The sequence below is a fragment of the Sycon ciliatum genome, chromosome 4 (genome assembly GCF_964019385.1).
Source record: "Sycon ciliatum chromosome 4, ocSycCili1.1, whole genome shotgun sequence".
Lineage (NCBI taxonomy): Eukaryota > Metazoa > Porifera > Calcarea > Leucosolenida > Sycettidae > Sycon > Sycon ciliatum.
The window spans coordinates 35,992,035-36,013,070 of NC_088646.1; the positions used below are offsets into that span (position 1 = coordinate 35,992,035).

At 49.0% G+C, this 21,036-nt stretch overlaps 1 protein-coding gene across 1 annotated transcript; it reads right to left on the minus strand.

The window, feature by feature from the left end:
* Positions 1–1,898: 1,898 nt before the first annotated feature.
* LOC135815936 (protein chiffon-like) lies at positions 1,899–20,944 on the minus strand. Its single transcript, XM_065329292.1, has 12 exons — positions 20,598–20,944; positions 15,248–15,372; positions 14,147–14,194; positions 13,429–13,474; positions 13,244–13,291; positions 12,193–12,339; positions 6,986–7,071; positions 6,714–6,808; positions 6,431–6,500; positions 5,067–5,211; positions 4,452–4,582; positions 1,899–3,945 (listed from the first exon to the last, which is right to left on the minus strand). Exons 1-12 carry the CDS (start codon positions 20,742–20,744, stop codon positions 2,160–2,162), a joined length of 2,874 nt encoding a protein of 957 aa, XP_065185364.1. The 5' UTR covers positions 20,745–20,944; the 3' UTR covers positions 1,899–2,159.
* Between the last annotated feature and the right edge of the window lie 92 nt (positions 20,945–21,036).

Here is a 21,036-nt window from a genome sequence, read left to right on the forward strand (position 1 = left end):
GAAATGCTATCGCCTCTGGAAAATCCACAGCCTGATAACAATAGCTGCTGCTGCCGGCCACACACTCTCTTGCTTGTACAATACAACCTTACTGTTGCTCATACATGTACCAAGACTGCAACTATTAGTAATGTTACTTTGCAAGAGTACATGAAGAGTATAATCATGATCTTGCTCATATTACTAGTACAAAACAAGTACTTGCGGTGCCCGCTGCGCTTGGTTGCACATGCACAAAGAAAGCCAGTCGACCGACCAACACAATTGCTGAGACGGATCCAGACCATTGAGGGGCCCCGTGGGATACACCATAACCTGAACAGTACTGATGACTGCTATGATTATAATTTTAAAATGTACAACAGTAGAGCCCGCCTTAGCAAGAGTACATAACCCCCAAGGTTATTGTACTCTTGGCGTTAGTTACTGGCTGGTAGAGTCCATACAATCATGTACACTGTACTAGAGTAGTAGAGACCAGGGAACTTGTCCTCCCTGATGCTATCAAGAGTATGTAACTCCGCCCTCCCCCGGCCGGATTATGCACTCTTGATAGTAGTGATCTGGTGATCATGGTGATCTGGTGATAGGGCTGAGAAAGATCGTACCAAGACTGCAAGACTGCAAGAGTACATACCGGTAAGCTGCACACTGTAGGATACTAGTACATAGTAGAAATCTGCACGCATCATGGGGACGGTCCTCTAGACTGGAGTAGAAGTTACTAGAACTAACTTCATAATGACAACACCAAGAATCATAATAAATTATTATTATTATAAGCTCCCAGCTCCCAGCTCATTTACTCTTGATACTTGAAGTACTCATACCATCATGTAGATCTACATGACATTGTAGATGTGCGGCTGAGCATGCAATCACATTACACCTTATATTTGTAGGGTATTTACTGGCTAGTGCAGGTACAGTGGTTCCTTTATAATCCGGCACCATTGGTGCTAAAGGAAATTCTGCTGGATCAGGGAGGGTGCTGGATTATCAAAATAATGATAATCTGATTCAAGTTCTGCTGCAGTGTGCATGAAGAGGACTTTTTGGTTACTGAAAAATAATGGTGCTGGTTTATAAAGTGCTGGTCTAAAGTGGGACAACTGTACAAAGTAGAGTTGCCGTTGACATTCAACAAGTATGTGTCAATATACTACAGCAATATGTGATACTCTCATATCAGGCACTCGGAGTAGACACAATGTCTACATGAACAAACACACCGCACACATGAACAGACACACGGTACACCATGGTATACAGCCGGGGTCTCTACACCAATCACCCTGTACATTGTGAAGTTCTACAGACGAAACACAAAAAAAGGAGGTCTACAGTTTACAAACCTGAGCCAAAAGTCACACAGTGCCCCCCCCCCCCCCCCCCCCCCCCATCTCCAACACGTGCAGACACGCACCTGAATGTACACACACAGCATCCCCCCCCCCCCCCCACAGAGCATCTCTACCCCCCCCCCCCCCCCCAACACACACACAACACACATAGAACAATAATGTTGTTACTTGAAACACGGCACACTATATCAGTTGCAGCAGCTTGCCACAGCCAAAGCGACAAACTAGAACGAACAACAACCAGCAAATGGACTAGTGACAACAGCGATAAAACCTCCAAACAGAACAGCAGAAACACAAGCCTAGCAACGAGAAAGATGTATAGAGAGAGAGAGAGAGAGAGAGAGAGAGAGAGAGAGAGAGAGAGAGAGAGAGAGAGAGAGAGAGAGAGAGAGAGAGAGAAAGAAAGAGAGAGAGAGAGAGAGAGAGAGAGAGAGAGAGAGAGAGAGAGAGAGAGCGAGAGAGAGAGAGGGAGAGAGAGAGCGAGAGAGAGAGAGAGAGTGAGAGCGAGAGAGAGGGGGGGGGGGAAGATAAGAGTGAGTAAGAGAGAGCGAGAGAAGAGGAGGGAGGGTGTGTGTGTCACCATGTGACAATGTCAGAAGACGCCACTCCGACAAATGCAAATAAATACCATGCCAGAAAATAGCATAAATCAGAAATCTATCTAGCGTTACAATCAAATTGAGCAATTGAATGGGGATGTCAAAAACCCAGCAGTACATGACGAGACATGCGACCACTCTGGTGAGCGAAGAGGGAAAAAGAAGACCTAAACAAGTTAAAACAATGGCAACGTCAAAACTCAGTGAAAGAATATATACCAAGATCTTTGCCGGTTGATGAGGATGACGACCTACGTAAGTCTCTGTGGCGACTGCGGCGTTTGCTCGACTGCTGCCTACCCCGCTGCTCCCTAGGCGGAGGCGGAGAAGATAGCTTTGGCGGTGACGTTGCTGGTGGAGGTGGCGGAGGCTGCGGTGGTGACGTTGGAAGGGGCGGTTGGCACCGTAGCGGAGAAGGCATGAACGGCGGAGGTGGCAGCGGTGGCTGCGGCGGAGGCACGGACGTGGGCAGCGGAGGCTGTGCGGGTATTCGAGGCGAGTCGGACGACATCAAACGGCGCCGCTTCCGCAGATGGTGGCGCCGGGGCGTGACGGGAAGGTCCGACTCGCAGGAAGAGGATTCCTCTAAGTGAATAAACGCCCGACTAACTGCTTGCTGGTGTTGATCAACTAGGCCAGGACTAGAAGTAAAGTCTGCTATGTGAAATCCCGAACTTCCTCTTGGAGATGACATGCCAACAGCAAACTGAGTACGAAGCAATGCGCTGTGTGGCTGTGCTGGTTGTCTAGGCGAGTACTGCTCTTTCAGATAGCTCCGGCTGCGCTTGCGGCTGACGGGGGAGAAGACCAGGGCAGAGTGCATCTCCTGAACACTCGCTGATGGGAGAGGCCATGCGGTTGGCGAGCTGCTGTGCCTGCTGCTACGTCGCAACGGTGGACTCCCACCTGGAGAATCCTTGGGAGCAGGCGGTGTACGCGGCGGGCTCTCTTTGGGCAGGGGTGGGTGAACATCTGGCGGCAGAACATTATCCAGCTGTGCAGCATCAGCAGCAGTATGCCGAGTTGGAGTGGCAGTGTTTGCCATCTTCACCTCACCATCAGGTGTTGCAGGTCGGGGTGGCCTCTCTTGCGGTGCAGGAGATGAAGGAAGGAGACGCACGTGAGCGTAGATGTCTTCATCGGCGTCCTTCTGCGGAGCAACAAACATCTCGGATGGCTCCACCACTTCAAAAGATAGACTCTCCGGTGCTGCAGAACGCTGTTTTCCTTTCACATGGAATCTTGAAGGTCGTTTACGTTTTCTAGTGGGTCGCGATGAAGACTTGCTGTTGGGACTGGACCGTTGTTGCTCCGGGCTTTGCCGAGCTGGACTTGTTTCCTGAGATAGAGTCGACTCGGCAGTGATAGGTGTGCTAGGGCAGGTATTGACGGCAGAGTTTATTTCCGGCTGCTCGCCCTTTGCTGGCCGAGATTCATCGTCCGGAGCCGGAGCATGGTCAGGTTGGTGGCGTGCTTCTTCATCCGCTGCTTGCTCAGCAGAAACCCTCTTGGTAGGGCTGAGCGAAGGCATCGCCTGGGCACACTTCCCATCCACAGTACCAGGGCTAGCCTGAGCACACTTCCCATCCACAGTACCAGGGCTAGCCTGGGTACACTTCCCAGCCACAGCACCAGTGCTAGCCTGGGCACACTTGCCATCCACAGCACCAGGGCTAACCTGGGTACACTTCCCAGCCACAGCAACAGTGGCAGTGGCATCATCTGTAATAGGAGATCTACGATTCGAGCGGCCAGAACTTGCCAGTTCAGCCGCCTGTTTACACGGTGAAGATTTGACAGGACTTGGGCTGAAACAGGAAGACTTGGAAGTAGCGTCAGCGGGTGATCTGCGCCTCCTCGATCGCCTCTGTCCAAGGAACTCTGCCGGTGGCGTCGGCAACCTGACTGCTTCTTCATTACGAGCTGTGTCAGGCTGGCCGCATGGTGTTTCCGGTGTTGGGCTGGCTGATGATTCACCTCTGCGCAAGATACATGCACACACACACATACACATGCACACACACACATGCACACACACACATGTACACACACATGCACACACACATGCACACACACATGCACACACACACATGCACACACACACATGCACACACACATGCACACACACACATGCACACACACATGCACACACACATGCACACACACATGCACACACACATGCACACACACATGCACACACACATGCACACACACATGCACACACACATGCACACACACACACACACACACACACACACACACACACACACAACAGCAGAGCTCTGGGTGAAATTGTGATTCTATTCTAGAAACAAACAAATGCACATGGTTCTGGCATGAGAATGGTGTGCACATAGTATCAAGCAATTACCGATGCCTAACTAAACATGTATCATGGTGTACTATCCATCGCCTCTCCTTGCCTGCACAGTATTGTACACGCAGATAACAGGTTGGGAATTCGCTTCAATAGCTCATAGCTCACCTTGTCTGAGTTGATGATAGCTGGGCGAGATAGTCATTGAGAGAACACTTTGCTTGCTGTATTAGCTCGTCCAGCTCTTTGTAGTTGCGACTATCTGCTGCAAACTTGATATGCTGTGAAGATGTAAGATGCTGTCCAGGCACAGAAAGCAAAGCCAACACAGACAGCCATGGGACCTAGCTACATGTGAAGAGCTTGGACACAAAACGCGACCAGGGCCAAATGTGAGAGATTGAGATTTTGAATTCAGTGTAATCAAAAGGTCCAGGGGCACTCTCAGGCAAAATTCCAAATTCAAAATCTGACTAGAACTACTTCGAAACTGGTACCCAAATATGGATTGAGATACCGCACATAAAATGAATCCATTTTTGCTAACAGAAAATTCCAATGGTTGGTATTTAGTACTGTCATGCCATGAGGACCAAGACTAGCAGCCCCTGGACAGTGAAAATCAAGACTTAGTAGGTCTTTGATCGGCTTGCAGAGTTACATCTGCAACTAGATTCCTGAGGACAGTGGTATTCAAGCGGATGCGGAAAAAGTCAGCCTGACCGAAACAAGGTCCATGACTTTCGGCAACACTGCCCCTTGAGGAAGAGAATTGGAACATACCGTGTTTAGGCAGTCAAACTTCAGGCCGCAACATTCACAGTAACCTTTCCGCTTCCAACCGCCGGCGACTTCATTTGCCTTCTTTGCCTCAGGTTCCTCTTGCTTGGCAGCAGCTGGCTGTTCAGTTGCTTTCTCAGAGGATTTCCTACAGCGACGTGATCAGATTACAGGACAAGACACAACGTGATGAGCCATCATTCCAAGCTGTTGAACCCACCCCCGCATGGCAAAAGGGACCGCAGTGCTATTCCACAGGCACACGGAAAGTGAGAGGGAAAGTGACACTACCGAAAAGAAAACGAACACAATATGAGAAATGAATAATTTGCTGTTGCCATCTTCATTCGGTCCGTCCACTCATAGCAGGTGTTTCATTGGACCCGACCGACCACACGACGCTTGCACACGACAGCACAAACAGTTCACCAGCCGCACTCCACGATAGCAAGTAGAGTTACTCCTAACACGTCTTGTTTCTGTCCATAAGATGACGAGAACTCATTCAGCCGAGCCCATTTCATTCAACAACTGCTTCTCCTCTGACGAGTTCTGTTTCTTATGGACGAAATAAGACTTCTCAGGAAAAATACAACCTGCTGCCGTGGAGTGTGGCTGGTGAACTGTTCGTGCTGTTGTCTGCAAGTGTCGTGTGATCTTGTTGGTACTAAAATGAGCAGCGGCTGACAAACTTACCCGAACAGACACTCAGTTTTAATATACAGTCGACCTACCATTATAACGATATTTTCGTCTGACCAAGAAATATTGTTATAAGGGTAATATTGTTATAGGGGTAACTGGTTCATTTCATACACATACGTCATCATGCATGAATTTAGTTCATTTTTTACACTCTTCATAGCGTCGAAAGCGTATGTACATGCACATTACGTACACAGCAAGGTGCCCACTGGTGCCCTCATCGCATTTCGTCATGTCCCAGCGACTTATCAAGTGAATCTTGCCCTACCTTGACAGTGGACTCTACATATCCCCTGCTGGATATTGTTATAGAATGGAAAGTGTTGATTGGTCAGCCCATTTTATATTGTTATAGGGGTAATATCGTTATAGCAATATTGTTATAAGGGTAAGGCGTTGTATACAAAAGTCAATGGAGTGATTTGGTTTGGCAGAAAAATATCGTTATAAGGGTAATATCGTTATAAGGGTAGGTCGACTGTACGGCCCTCTTTTAACCTTTGTCTCCCCACCATGCTTTGCCCTCTATGACTTCCCTGCCTCAACAGGGATATCTTGGGCATGCAATAACTTTGGTAGTCAGAGATGAGCTTCGCTTCATATTATGTACGCGTGGCCCATGGCGTTAGACTTAAGTTGCAATAATGCTACTTGGCACTAACCGTTTCTTCCTGTTCTCGCTAAGGCGCAGTCGAACGCGATTGCTTTGCTCGATAGGCACCACGTACGGGCCTACATCATAGATGAACACAACAGAAACACAGAAGGGCTGTAGGCAAAATATGGCAACACTCACTGCAGAGAATAAACATGGAGACCAGGGTAAGTATACTGAATTGGAAACACTCAAACAAAGGACGCCAGGAGCATGTCCTTGCGCGAAATTAAGGTTGAGTCAAGAGAACAGTCAAACAGTACAAACACCACATGAAAGTAAAGACATACCTTTATCAGAGGATTCAAATGGACACGATCCTGGCGATGAGTTAAAGTCAGGTCTTGGCCAAGTAGTGAGCTCCAAGTACAACGGGCGATATTTACTACAGTAGCAAACGTGAGAACAAAATGCGGATATAAATTCCGATTCCTAACCCAGAGCAAAGGCAGACCGACACGTCAAAGGCTCCTTCAACATGGTTGCGAACACTCAACTCAACCGTTAAGAGGAACAGGACAAAAGGACATACCACAAGGCCAGTTGAGCGTGCGGAACCTACCAGCTCCGGTCCTCCACCTTGATGTACGGTGCCTGCAGCTGATGAACATGGGTCTCGCTAGTCTTGCTGGCCGATTTGCACTGCGCCTGCAGGGACAGATCAAGCATCCACGGTACATGACAGTGCACACTTTGCATTGGCTGCCTCGATCGATACTGAAATTTCAGTAAAAAGTTCCCTGGTTATAACATACCGTGGGATATAACGCACTATCAATCAGCGTTATCGGAGAACTCAGCATGATGCTATGCCAGTCATTTGACCTCAGGTATGCAGTACATACTTGGAGCCGGTACACTATAATGCAGTTTCCCTGTACAGTGCGGATCGGCTATAGCGTTGGTGTTTGATTTTCGTGAAAATATCACTATAGGCGATATATTACTACAGGCGATATGCATACTTAGGGATGCCTGACACATGCGTGTATGGTGTCATTCGAATCAGTGCAGCGTGCAGGAACGTGCTGTGCATGTGACTGTGCAGTACGCGCAGTGCAGAGCTACATGTACTTCCTGCGGAAACAAAAACTTCGTGACTTTTTGACATGAGTTTTCAAGGAGTTCCTGTGCTCAACAAATGTGTTCTTTAGGAAGAGAAACACTTCAACACATTCAATTGACATATCTACAGGATCGATTAGTGGGAGTAGAGTCTCAGTCTGGGTCGCCATCGCTCGACTCATCACCGCTGAAACCGTTCCAAGTGGCAGGTCGATCGACGCGTGAGGTCGTATGTCACGGAGAAGCTTCTCCGCGTCCCTGATCGTCTTCGCTGTTACAGTCTGTATCGGCTATAGCATACCCTTTTGATTTCCGTGATTTTATCACTATAACCGATGCATCACTATATGCGATACGATCGATTTTTTTCTTTTTTCGATCAACACATGAAAGGCAAGGAAATACTTCCAGCATGGCGTTTTGACAGTGCTGCATAGTTGACAGTGCCCACATTTCCATAAAAAAATTCTGTTATGTGCATGTACATGTATCACTATAAAAATAAGCAAAGTGAAGAAAGTAAAAAATAGGGCCTTTGATATTATTGCTACATGTATTTTTAAAACGTTATCACTATAGCCGATAATAATATAGTGTGTTATGCATGTTTTGATTCTTTGTTGCCATCATAATATCCGATATATCATTACATCCGATAATATTGGTTATAGTGATATTTGTACTGGATAAAATACGTTTTTGCTTTTGATATTTCGTACCAATATCACTGTAGCCGATATATTCTTATATCTGGTCACTCTATAGCCGATACAGACTGTACCTGAATGCCTTCTCCAACATCTCGGCGGAGACCACGGTAGCGCTTCAGCGCTGGTACTTATAATAATTATTACTGCCTCCGCTCTCGCTCGAGGATGCCCCAGAACAACAAGCACAGCCAACGCCAAACATTTCGAATTTCCTCCGAGGGATATCATAGTCGTACCAGCGCTTCCTGACTGCCGCGATCAGATCTCGCCTTCTCCTTTGCGACCAAGGACACATCGTCGAGGCTGCTGGAAAAGGCGAGATCATCCACGTTGATGTCTGTGATGAACATGTACGATGTATACTTTTTTATGATCATCACTATAGCCGATGAAACATGTATGCAATAAAATCATTTTGACAAAGAAATCGTATCATTATAGCCGATATATTACTATAGCCGATTAGTGACCTAGCCAAAGCCGGCTCAGAGAATGCCGGCTGGGAGGGCGACCTGCCGGCTGAGACAGTTCCAATTTCGGCCGGCTGGCAAACAATTGAGATTTAGAAAAAATTTCAGTTTCTACAAGTACAAGTATTTGTAGCATGCTGTGTTCGGGGATCATTTTTCTTTCAATCATGTCACCAAGCCCACTATCCTCCGCCAAGGTAAGAGTCGATCACTGTCAGCTGTCGAAAATAGGTCCAGTTTCTGCCACTACAATGTCCGAATAATCGTGGAAACAGAACGACCGGCACAGCAGTGAAAACTTCCACTGAACTGACACTGGCACTGCACTAGTGCACTGTACTTGCGGGCGTACTGTATGCACTCGACTCTTGAGGTCACGCATGTAGACTGTAGTGCACTGCACTAGCACTTGAGTCGAGATGGTGGAGTAAAACCCATATCCGTAGGCGTAGGTATGTACGCTCAAATGCACTTGAGTATGCACTTGAGTACGTGGTGCGCAGAGTGCCAGTAAAATGTAACAGGTCGGGTCATGGTTCGCTGCTTCCGGTGGGTACACGGCTGTGACACTGACAGCTACAGACTCTGGACTGTCATATCGTGGGCCATTCGTGGCTAGGCTGGGTCTTGTGCATGCTGCATTTCGGAACACATGACCATCGGCATTGTACACTACTCCAGTTGTGTTGGCGTACCACTCAGGCACTGCGTTGCTTTAGTTGTGGTCGGAGATCCACCACTTTAAGTTCCTCTGCGTTGCTTTAGTTGTGGTCGGAGCTCCGGGTATGCAGTGACCTTCTGCACGTGGACAGCATGCAATGATTTTGGTATATAAGGGCTTTTCACTCTAGCTCAAGTGTACTTGAGTCCGCGGTGCTAGTTAGTACTCAGCATTAGTAGTTTGCAATGGGAATTCAGAAAGCTTTTACAAAGTGGAAAGAAGATTGCGGGTGGCTAAGTCACCGCGTTGTCGATGTTCAGGGACAAGGTGATAAGGAGGCGCGCATGTTTTGTTCCTTGTGCCTGTTCCATAAACCTTCGCTGTCTGGTGCTGGTGGTAGTTCAGGCGATGTTTGGTGGACTGTAGGCTGCAGGAGGCTGAAGGTCCACAGTGTGAAAGACCACGAAGCATCTGCCTATCACTCGGAGAGCGTCCGGAAGGAGCACGATAGGCAGCGCATTGATCAGGCAGGTGGTTTACAGCGGATGGTCATCAAATCGCAACCTTGCGGTGGGGGATCAATGCGACCAAGCGCTGATCCATGCCATGAAAGCCTTGTATTGGATCGCGAAGGAGAACATCGCTCTTCAGAAGTGGCATTCGCTGAAGGAGCTGCTGTGCCAAGTTGGCGTCGACCTCTCTCCTCTCCAGCAAGCGCGCAATGCCCAATACACCAGTCACGACATTCTGAGTCAGCTGCTGGAGTCGATGTCGGACATTGTGGTGCGCGAAACGGACACACTGGTGCGCCGCTCTCCGTTCATTGGCCTCACTGCTGATGAGACAACAGACGTCAGCAACTTGACGCAGCTTGATGTACACCTTCGTCTTCTGGACAACGGTCGCGTTGTGACACGCTTTGGCACCCTCATCCCTGTGCCGAAGACGACGGCCAAGGAGCTCATCAAGACAATGGACGGCTTCTGTGCATCCCGAGTCATTTCCATGCGCTCTGTCCACCTGGGCACTGATGGTGCTGCCAACTTCACCGGTTGTCGCAGTGGTGTCGCCACCCAATTGAAGGCTCGGAACCCCTTCATGGTGCATATCCACTGTGCTGCGCACCGAGAGGCACTGGCTGCAGACATGACGTTGGTGAACACATGATCCATGCTCATGTAGCTGTTTGCTTCCTTTTCCATATTTTGTTAATTTACCTATAATCACATTGTCACAACTGCCTGATGAATGTCCATAATTGGACGAAGCGAAAGGAGATGCAAGCTGCAATGAAAGATTTGTAGTGGTGTGTCTGTGTGGATATGTGACTGATGGCGGGGGTCTGGGGGCGCATCCCCCAGAACGATGCATTTTCACTAGAACATTGGCCGGCTGGCAAAAAATCCTGGCTAGACCTCTGGCCCGCCAACTGAACTTTTTTCGTTCCGTAAAACTTATTGATAATGCCGGATGGCCCCCAAAGTAGTTTGGAACGATCTTCAAAGACCCAGTCATCAACCGTGCATGGCAAAAAGGCAAAAGGGGCAGTGCTAACCCTCTGTTGAGTTAGACGAGCAAGAACGGTACACCTGCGATGTTGGCCATTATTGTTTTAGGACCACTATCCAGGGTGAGTGGTGTGCACGCCTACACCTCCGCCCCGCCGCGCCCCGCCTGGGACCTCCCAGCAGTACAGTTTGCGGGTGTCCCCCTGAATGGAGAGAGTAACCTCAAGCTTCTTGGGGTAACCTTGGACAGCCAACTTTTCCACCGCAACCACCTCCGTACCATCGCCATCAGAGCACGCCAGCGTCTCGGGCTCCTGCGGAAGGCCTCGCCGCTCCTGGATTCTCGCAGCCGAGCTACAGTGTACCGTGGGTTTGTACGCCCAGTAATGGAGTACTGCCCATTGGTCTGGATGGGCGCAGCAGATTGTCACTTGCAGCGACTTGACCAGACGCAGCGCTCAGCCCTCCACTTGATTGGCCCCGGCGCAATGCTGCAAAGGCTGTCTATCCGGCGCATGGTAGCTGCGTGTACCTACATTTACAAGCTACTGTGCTCCAATCCTACCAGCCCACTTCGTCAGCTCTTGCCTCCCTCTCAAGCCCCCCGACCAGCCCATGTTCGACCCACTCGTCTCTCTCTCGTCCGTCTCGACATGCATAACTACCAGCTTGAGACAGGGCTACCTGTCAATAGCCGGGAGAGTTGCCGTAGAGCTTTCCCTGCCTGTGCTGTCCCTGTATGGAATGCCCTGCCACCCGCCGTCCTCAGCCAGCCACCTGACCGGAAACGGCTGCAAAGTTTCAAAGTGTCTGTCTTCCGGCACCTCCGTGCCCAGCAATGGCACTGGGCCACTGACACTTTGTAAGATGTATGCACATCTGCCCACACACTGCTGCATATTGCCATACGCCTCGTGCCCTGCTTACTCTTTTCTCTGGATCTGAATGTGCACCCCTTACGTATTATATAATTATACTTTATTTAGTTCTCTCCCCCTCTCTTGCCCCCAACCCTCCCCGCTCTCTCTCTCTCTCTCTCTCTCTCTCTCTCTCTCTCTCTCTCTCTCTCTCTCTCTCTCTCTCTCTCTCTCTCCCTCTCTGCTATTGGCGCGCCTGGTTGTGATGAAGCCGAGACCCAAGGTCGGCAGAGCATCCCAGACCACGCCACCACTCCCCTTATTCATGGCTCACACATGACGGGTTTACGTGGCTCTAGTAAAAAAAATAAAAAAATAAAAACTGTTACTACGCGTTCTCTTGTGAACTGAAATGGCTAACGCTAGATTGACAACTACCAGAGTAAGTAAGTGTAAAGGACAAAACACTAATGCGTGCCACAAGTGCTGTACACGTACCACTAGATTCGACTGGCTGATAGCGTCACCGGAGATGAGATGTCGGTGCTTCTCCACGATGCGCAGAACTCTCTCCAGAGACACGACCTTGACCCCATCCCAGTCTTTCACCATGGACACAATGTCGCGTCGAGACGCGGTGGCCAGCTACAGCAAGCACACAAAACACGATAGATCACAGGCCACAGAGAGCAGAGGGATGGCCAAAGACACGAAAAGAAGAGTATTACACGACAAGAACAGGGTGTCTTCTCTGTAGAATAATTGTAATCATAATAAAAATCAAAATAAATAAATTCGACGGGGTTCACGTACCGGGCAGGTCAAGAACAAGGAGTCGTACAACTCCCTGGTCAAGAACCACCTTTCCGCTTCCGTGGGACGCCACCACCCCATGATCAGGCGTCAGATGCAGCTCCTAAACGGTGGGGGAGGATAGATCAGATCCACCAACCAGAGGCCAAAGGCCTCGCCCATTTGCCACATCCATGTATTACTCATGCCAGGCCACGAGTTCCCAATAATAATATTATATTATATTAACTGTGGGTCGCAGCACGGTTCGCAGCACGGTTTTTTTCCAATCATAACAAGCAAGAGCCTAATTCTCCAAACGATGACACACAAGCAAAGGTCCAGTGAGAACAGACTACTGTAAAACCGGAAAATTTTCGGTGGAGATTTATTTTCGATAACTTCGGTACAGGCAATTTCTACCTAAAATAAAACGTGACCTATTAGAAATTCAACACTGCCATGCCACACAGCGTGCAAAATGCATTTTTGGATCTGGAAACCTGGTTTACCGAAATTTTCGCGCTACCGAACCGTTGACATTGGGAAATACCGAAAATACTACACCACCGAAAATTCCCAGTTTTACAGTACTGGTACAACACAACTCCTTTGAGGTACACTTGTGCTGATTCGATGTACAGCATAGCCCCGTCGACTTGAAACCCATGCTGACTAGATAAAGATAGATGTGCAGTTCTATACAGGAGAGGATACACCAGGGTCCAGTCTTCCTTCGTGTTCACTGGTTGCTTACCTTGGTTCCATGAGTAGCCTTCTGCAAAATCTTTTGCGCACGCGTATTCTGCAAAATTTAAACAAAAGAGTAGGACAAGACTCCTCGGCACAATGCCAACCATACAAAACTGAAATAAAATGTACTTCAAGGGAGAAGTTCTTAGCACGTCACCAGCCATTGCAACGGGGTTCACTGTAACTCACTCGGACGTAGGTAAGCGGCGCACCAGACCCGGGAACAGCATCACAACTGCATCAGCGAAAGCAAAAGCAACAAAAAACAAAAGTCACACTTTAATGATTGCGATCTACAGGACAAGCAGAATGGGCACGTCATAACGGCTTTATTGTACTCGAGAGAAACACGAATCATGCAAGTGTTGACTCAGGCTGCGCGGGACAAAGAGGAAAACATGGTTACAATATGGCCGAAAGTAAATGGACAATGATGAAGACGTCTCTAACTAGTTTTCGTACAATTCTCAGCAGCAAGTCACGTTGTATGAAAGAACACAAACACGACAAGGGGATTAATAGCATAGTGAGTTTCGGAAAGTGATGACAAGAACAACCTGTGATAAGCAGTACCCACTACCGGTATGTGTTGTCGTCTTGTCACTTGTTTTTTTAATAAAAAATTTCCACTGTGTTATAACAGGTGCACAGTCTGAGTAAGTGTACATGCACCGCTCACGGCAACAACGACGGGTCATGGCCACTGGCTGAAGTCACAGGACAGACTAAGGTTGTGGAGAAACCATTAGAAAATCAACACGAGGCAAGAGAATTCAGCTTGCCACGTGATACGCATACACATACACTGTGATACACACTAACACACACGCACGCACACACACCCACCCGCACACCCGCACAAAGCACACCTGCACACAGTACAACACTAAGTGACACGTTAACTCACCTGAGCGGAGAAGGAGAGTCACCGGGAGTAGCGGGTGAGCACAGTCCGCTATCATGTACAGGCATACAGATCACAAAAAGTGCAAAAACAGAACACCTCTAACATAATAATATTAACCCTTTCCATGCTGGCCCCTTTTACTCCAGCAAACTGCATTTCCAGCGCACTGACTCTCCTGGTGTCGTTTTCGCGTTCAGGTCTGAACGAATTTTTCTCCCAATTCAGTTTACCTTGATGGATTTTCATCATTCTGGGCCTGTTGGAAAGATCAGGACCAAGCAAATATCCATCCTGGTATCTCTCAACTCAATATGCACAGCGGTGCAACTTCTACGTCCTCTTGAAGTTACCTCACGATGCCTCGGAAAGGCACAGGAACTCGATCTCACATTCTTTTTCAGTTTTTTGCTCCAGATCAGCCGATTTTCACGATTCAAACTGCGCTGCAAAGCTGACATCCACGTGCTTCCGCTGGTATCCATTACGCATGCGCTGTGCGAAAGGGAAATCCCCTGGCACGCAACAGAAAACTGCGAACGCATGAACAAAAAAATTTGAATTTTGTGTTCACTTCGTCGCTGCTCCGTCAATCTTTCTCCTATCGCAAAGAACTTTATATTGCTGGAAAGCTGAGCTCAACACCTTTCCAACGGTGTATCGATTGTCGCGATAGACTTATTTTTTACGGAGTTACGAAAGTTTGTACACTGATCTATGCACTGCGCTGTACTGCGCAAATCTCATGACGTCTATGGACGTCATTAGTCGTTTGGCGTACAGCACGCATGACGTCTATGGACGTCGTTAGCACGGATAGGGTTAATACAGATGTTTGAGAATCACAATGAACAAACCCAGCTGAATCAATATAGGTACCACAAGGCTTGGCATGTCGATTCAGCTGGCTCTGTGTATTGCGATTCTTTAACTATTGCCACCTCCAAATACACAAATAAGCCCTTATTTCCCTTCGTGCATCATGTATTAGGTCATGGTGCGGGTGCTGACTGGTCAGCGAATCCAACATTTGTACAACAGAATCCATTCCCTTCACCCGTACCAAACAGAAAATGCATAGGGAGAAATGGTTCTCTCACTCACCCCCTGTTAGACAGCAAGGGACTGCCAGTGGTGTTGGCTACATCGGTTAGTTTCGACGTCACATCTTTCTGCGCCGTCACCACGTAGGAGATATTGGCGTCCTTGGACAAGAATGATGACACGGCCTGGGACAACGACACGGGAACAGAAGGACAGACACAAAACATGTTATTAACCTGCAAACTTCCTATTGGTAATCTATTCCTTGAGCGAATCATAAGGTCATCACCTTCAAGCCCTACAGAGAGGGGCGGGGGTGGTGGTAGTCTAGTTGAAATGCGTACAATTGTAGTTACGTTCAACAAAAATACGAGAACTTATGAGATGCTCCCTTACCAGAGAGATTGTGTGCGATCAATTAATTGTTACTTGAGTTGTGAAAAAGAAAGTGTGGGGATGACGGCGTTGAGGAGTATACAAATAAAGAGCTGAAAAATTGAAAATGCAGTTCAAAATACTGCAAAACTATTAATATAAATTAAAAAGAGGAAACAGTGGGGTACAAATGCGTTAACGTCCACCAACTAGACCAGATCTTGAAGAGTTAGACGTGCACAATTTAGCACAAAACTGACAAGGAGTACTGAGACATTCCAAAGCATGAAAGTGAGCGTGGGCACTGCTCGATAGCGCTAACCAATGGCCTAAGGTTCTTGGTTACCAGTGATAACGCCTAAGAGGGGAAGGTAAGCACCATCGAGCCGAACACAAGCTAAGCTACATTCCAAGGCTCAGCGGAATGCTGCCTTAGGACGATGACGGGAAGGCAAGGCCACTTCGACGACGAAAAGCAACAACCATCCAGAGTGGGAGGCTCAACTTTATAAAGGATAAGATATGAAGGGGAAGCTTCGTGAGGACAAATTGAAACAAACTCGAAGCCGACATCCTACAGCACGGTACTTTGCTGAAGATAATGATGGACAAACTAACCTCACCTTCCCCTCGTTGGCCTTATCACTGGTAACCAAGAACCTTCCTAGGCGGAAGGCCATTGGCTAGCGCTATCGAGCAGTGCTTAAGCTCACTTTCATGCCGTGGAATGTGTTAGTGCTCCTTGTCAGTGTTGCGCCTAAATTGTGTCACATGAACAGACACTGGTGTTCCTAAATCCTTGCTGCCTATCATGGTACGTTCCCAAGTTAATGTTTTGGTGATGTCCTGTTCTGCGGCAGTTCGCTCTTCAGAGCCAGGTGCAACTGTAGTATTGGCGCACCGTAGCGTAGGAGCACGTGACACTTTGCATGCATGACCTGTCATCTATAGAAACCTGTACGCCGGCCTGATAGACACGCTTTTTGCACACCACAGTCAATAGCCTGAATGCTTCACAGATTTTATTCTTCCTCCTGCCGCCACTCTGTCTGGTCCACACACATAATAATAGATATCACTTTTCCTACACTGTCTCCCTTGCTTTAGCAATTAGTTATGGATTCCGTTACACCGCTGGCGTCTCTTTCTCTTTCTTCATTCGCTACCTAAACATAACGTTTCCATTGTTTCTCTTCGATATTCTTTCCGCTAGTTCTCGCTGTCTTTTCCCGTAGTCTCGATCTTTCTGCCGCAAAGCCCGCTGTTCTCCCGCTAGCTATTCCGTACTCTACGCTGTCCATCTCGATCTAGCGATCCTTCTCCCTGCTCCGCTGCGCTGTTTTATCGATCTCCCCGATAGCTAACTTCCTCTATAAATTGCTAGTGTTCACAATCATTCTTTGCCTTTCCGTGATTCAGACCAAGAGAAGTACGTTCCCGAGAGTTAGGCTCTCTCGACCCCGAGTTCAACTGTGAAAGTCTGCGACTGTGTCGTAGCATTGATTGTGATCGTAGTTTAGAGAGAGAGACTTTGAGTGCATGAACTGTTGATATCGCCGATATCACACTGGTGCCAGCGGTGGTTCGTCCTCTACGTGCTTTCTTCTTTAGTCCTCTTGCTGTCTCGGTCGCTACTTGCTTGCTTCTCTGTCCACTTAGCGGTCCTCGTTCCTCTTGTCCTGAATCTCGTTCACCACCTGCGCTCCGGTCACCATGGCTCAACCTGCTCCTGCTGGTGCTGCTGCTGCTGCGCCTGCCGCCGTCCCGCGTGTGCCTCCTCACGCTATTATGCCAAACAAATTTGCTGGTTCGCTGTCGGACAGCTGGCCGACGTGGCTCAACCACTTTCAGCAAGTGGCTACCATCAATGCCTGGACGCCCGCCGAGCAGAGTCAGTTCATGGCAATATCATTGAACGACGAGGCTCAGCTTTATTACCAGTCGCTGCCCCAGGCCACCCGACAGGGCCCAGTCGCTGCTCTCATTCAGGCGCTCCAGGACCGTTTCGCGCCTGCCCAGCGCGTGGACCTACACCGCGCCAATTTCAAGGGCTCACACCAGTCCAAGGAGCAACCACTGGGCTCCTTCTGCGAGAACGTAAGACACTCTGCACGCCTTGCCTACCCGGCCATGCAGCCTGCTGATTTGGATGTCCTCGCAAAGGACCAGTTCGTCCAGGGCCTGGATTCGCGTGCCATGCGGATCCGGGTCCGCGAGCTGAACCCCGCCACGCTAGACGACGCTCTTCGGGCCGCGATGCAACATCAGGCAATCCAACGCGCGGAGACTGCCCCGGAGGAGCGCCCGCCAACGTTGCCCGCGTGTTCCGCGCAGCCATCTTCGACCAGGGACGCTCTAGCCGACCAAGTGAAGGCCCTGGCGGAGACCGTGGCCGCACTGCAGTCTGTCCAGACGGAGCTTGCCCGCCGATCTACCAGGGACACGGGCTACCATCGGCGTGACGAGCCATCACCCCGCCGCATGCCGCCCAGCCCTCGCCCTTCTACATCGTGCTGGAACTGCGGGCGAGACGGTCATTTGGCCCGGGACTGCCGCTCTGCTCCTCAACGCCAGGCTTCCCAGCCGTTACACTGGCGCCAGCTGCGACGGTGAGCCCACGTTCGCCAGCCGTCTTCTCCTTTTGGGCTCCGGTTAGTGACCGATGTGATTTTGTATATATTCTTGACTTCGTTGCCATCGCTCTGTTTGCACTGGGTTGCATCCATTTCTGCATTTTGTTTCCTTGGCTGTTGTGTTGTCTTCCCGTTCTGTGGTGTGTGTACCGGTCGAATCCTCAGGCCTTCCGCCTTCCCTTTTCTACTCTTGTCTCTGAGATTTCTGGTTTGTGTTCCTTGCCGACTGTACAACCACCTGTGCCTGTTACCTCTGTCAATGCTGCCTCCTCATTCTCTGTACCTGCCTCTGCAGAGGATGTGTCTGCTGTAGCTCTTATTGACACAGGTTCTGCGGTATCCATGGTCAGTATGCAGTTGTATTCTCGGCTGCCGGATCACCTATCCTTGAGCAAGTCTTCCCTTCCACGACTTCAATCCGTTAATGGCTCCCCTGTCTCTGTGTTGGGTAAGCTGTCTGTGTCTGTTACTGTTGGTGGCCGTGCATTCCGTCATGACGTCCTTGTTGCTGATATCCAGCCAGAACTTGTCCTAGGGTTGGATTTCCTTGATTTGCATGCCTGTATCTTGGACACTAGTAACCGTCGACTTACCTTTGAGCCTGTGCCTGCTTCAAACAATGCCTGTCGCCTTGATAACAATACCCCACCTCCCTTCCCCGCTAACTGTCGTGTCCGCTTAACGGAGAGTATTTGCATTCAGCCCTTTTCCCAAGTCATTCTTCCTGTTGCTTGTGATGCACCACTTCCCACCGGTGACTTTCTTCTTGAGCCCCGCCCTGACCTTCATGAGGTGTTTGACATATCCGCTACTTACAGTGTTGTTTCGGGTCCCCTCGCTGAGCCTGTTCCGCTCCGTGCTGCTAGTACACACCAGGCCTCTGTCACTCTTAAGAAAGGCACTTGGGTAGCTACTGTTAGCCCTTGCTCTGTTGATCCCGAGTCATCTGCCCCGGCGGATGCCCTGCCTGTTCATGCTACCCACATTGGTTATGACGGCACCGTCCACACAAAGCCACGTCTCCAGGTCGGTGCTGAAGTGTCCGTCTTCTCGCCCGTCGTCCCGAAAGGAAAGTCGCCCAAACTACACAGCTACTGGTCCGGCCCGTTCGTTGTCCGTAAGGTGCTGGACTCTGTCACTGCCACCATCGAAGACGCCAGCAAGGGCCAACGGCTGACGGTCCACGTAAACCGCCTCAAGCCGTATATTCGGCCGCCTGAAGTGCCAGTCGCTCCTGCACAGTATACGGCCCAGATTAACCCGACCTGCGATGACGACCTACCCGTACCGCTGGCTGGCCCGTCGCCTCGCTATAACCTCCGGCCTCGGAATGCACTCCAGCGACCTCACCGCTATAGACAACCATAAATTGTAAGATCATTTTACACGTCATCGTAAGACACCCTTATCTATATTGTTTTCCCTGCTTCATTTTTCTTTCATGTTTACTACCTGTATACTTTGAACACGAGGGCGTGTTCTCAAGAAAACAAGGTGTGGTGTAGTATTGGCGCACCGTAGCGTAGGAGCACGTGACACTTTGCATGCATGACCTGTCATCTATAGAAACCTGTACGCCGGCCTGATAGACACGCTTTTTGCACACCACAGTCAATAGCCTGAATGCTTCACAGATTTTATTCTTCCTCCTGCCGCCACTCTGTCTGGTCCACACACATAATAATAGATATCACTTTTCCTACACTGTCTCCCTTGCTTTAGCAATTAGTTATGGATTCCGTTACACCGCTGGCGTCTCTTTCTCTTTCTTCATTCGCTACCTAAACATAACGTTTCCATTGTTTCTCTTCGATATTCTTTCCGCTAGTTCTCGCTGTCTTTTCCCGTAGTCTCGATCTTTCTGCCGCAAAGCCCGCTGTTCTCCCGCTAGCTATTCCGTACTCTACGCTGTCCATCTCGATCTAGCGATCCTTCTCCCTGCTCCGCTGCGCTGTTTTATCGATCTCCCCGATAGCTAACTTCCTCTATAAATTGCTAGTGTTCACAATCATTCTTTGCCTTTCCGTGATTCAGACCAAGAGAAGTACGTTCCCGAGAGTTAGGCTCTCTCGACCCCGAGTTCAACTGTGAAAGTCTGCGACTGTGTCGTAGCATTGATTGTGATCGTAGTTTAGAGAGAGAGACTTTGAGTGCATGAACTGTTGATATCGCCGATATCACACAACTGTAGTTCTCATTCAGCATGCATCAGTTGATGACCTTTGTTAGGTGCTGCGTATAACCATGTATGATAACAGAGCAATGCAGTGTGAGTGCTCGGATTTTGAATAGAATCTCTGGTACATGTACAAATGTACTCAAGTCATTTTTTAAATCTTGCACCTCGATTCTTGTGAGAAAAAAAATTAAAAACTCTTCAGGGCCAGAAGCATATGACTTACACCTCCAAGGATTTTCAGTTCTTTCTCGAGGGTCTTGGCTTGTTTCGGGTGCTCACTCAGATCTAAATAGAACACACTTCCTTTGAATGGCTTTCTGCTTGACGATCCAGCTGTGAAATCCAATCTCTTTCTACTTCTGCTCTGCATAACTCAGCAGCTCGGATTTGTTGCAGAATTGGACTGACGACAGACAGAAAGAAGCCTAGTATAGTACATCAACGATAAGCGTGGATAGGCCTGCTGAGTTTTCGTCTCCACAACTACTTATTTTTGTCCTGGCATGCTGTTCTCGGTCCAGGCAATATCGTTGTCGATCGGGAAGGGTCGCCTCGATCGAGCAAAGCAAGGTGCAGCGTCCCTGATCGAAATTTGGCGGGAGTTGTTGTCCATGGTAACATTCACGTGCGCCTGTGCACGTGTGCAGTGACGTGATGCAGAA

Coding starts and splice junctions, on each gene's coding strand:
- LOC135815936 (XM_065329292.1), bottom strand. CDS start 20,744: ATGCAGAGCAGAAGTAGAAAGAGATTGGATTTCACAGCTGGATCGTCA. Junction 6,809..6,985: donor AAGGTGGAGGACCGGAGCTG/GTAGGTTCCGCA, acceptor TTGCTACTGTAG/TAAATATCGCCCGTTGTACT. Junction 6,501..6,713: donor ATTTGAATCCTCTGATAAAG/GTATGTCTTTAC, acceptor TCTATGATGTAG/GCCCGTACGTGGTGCCTATC.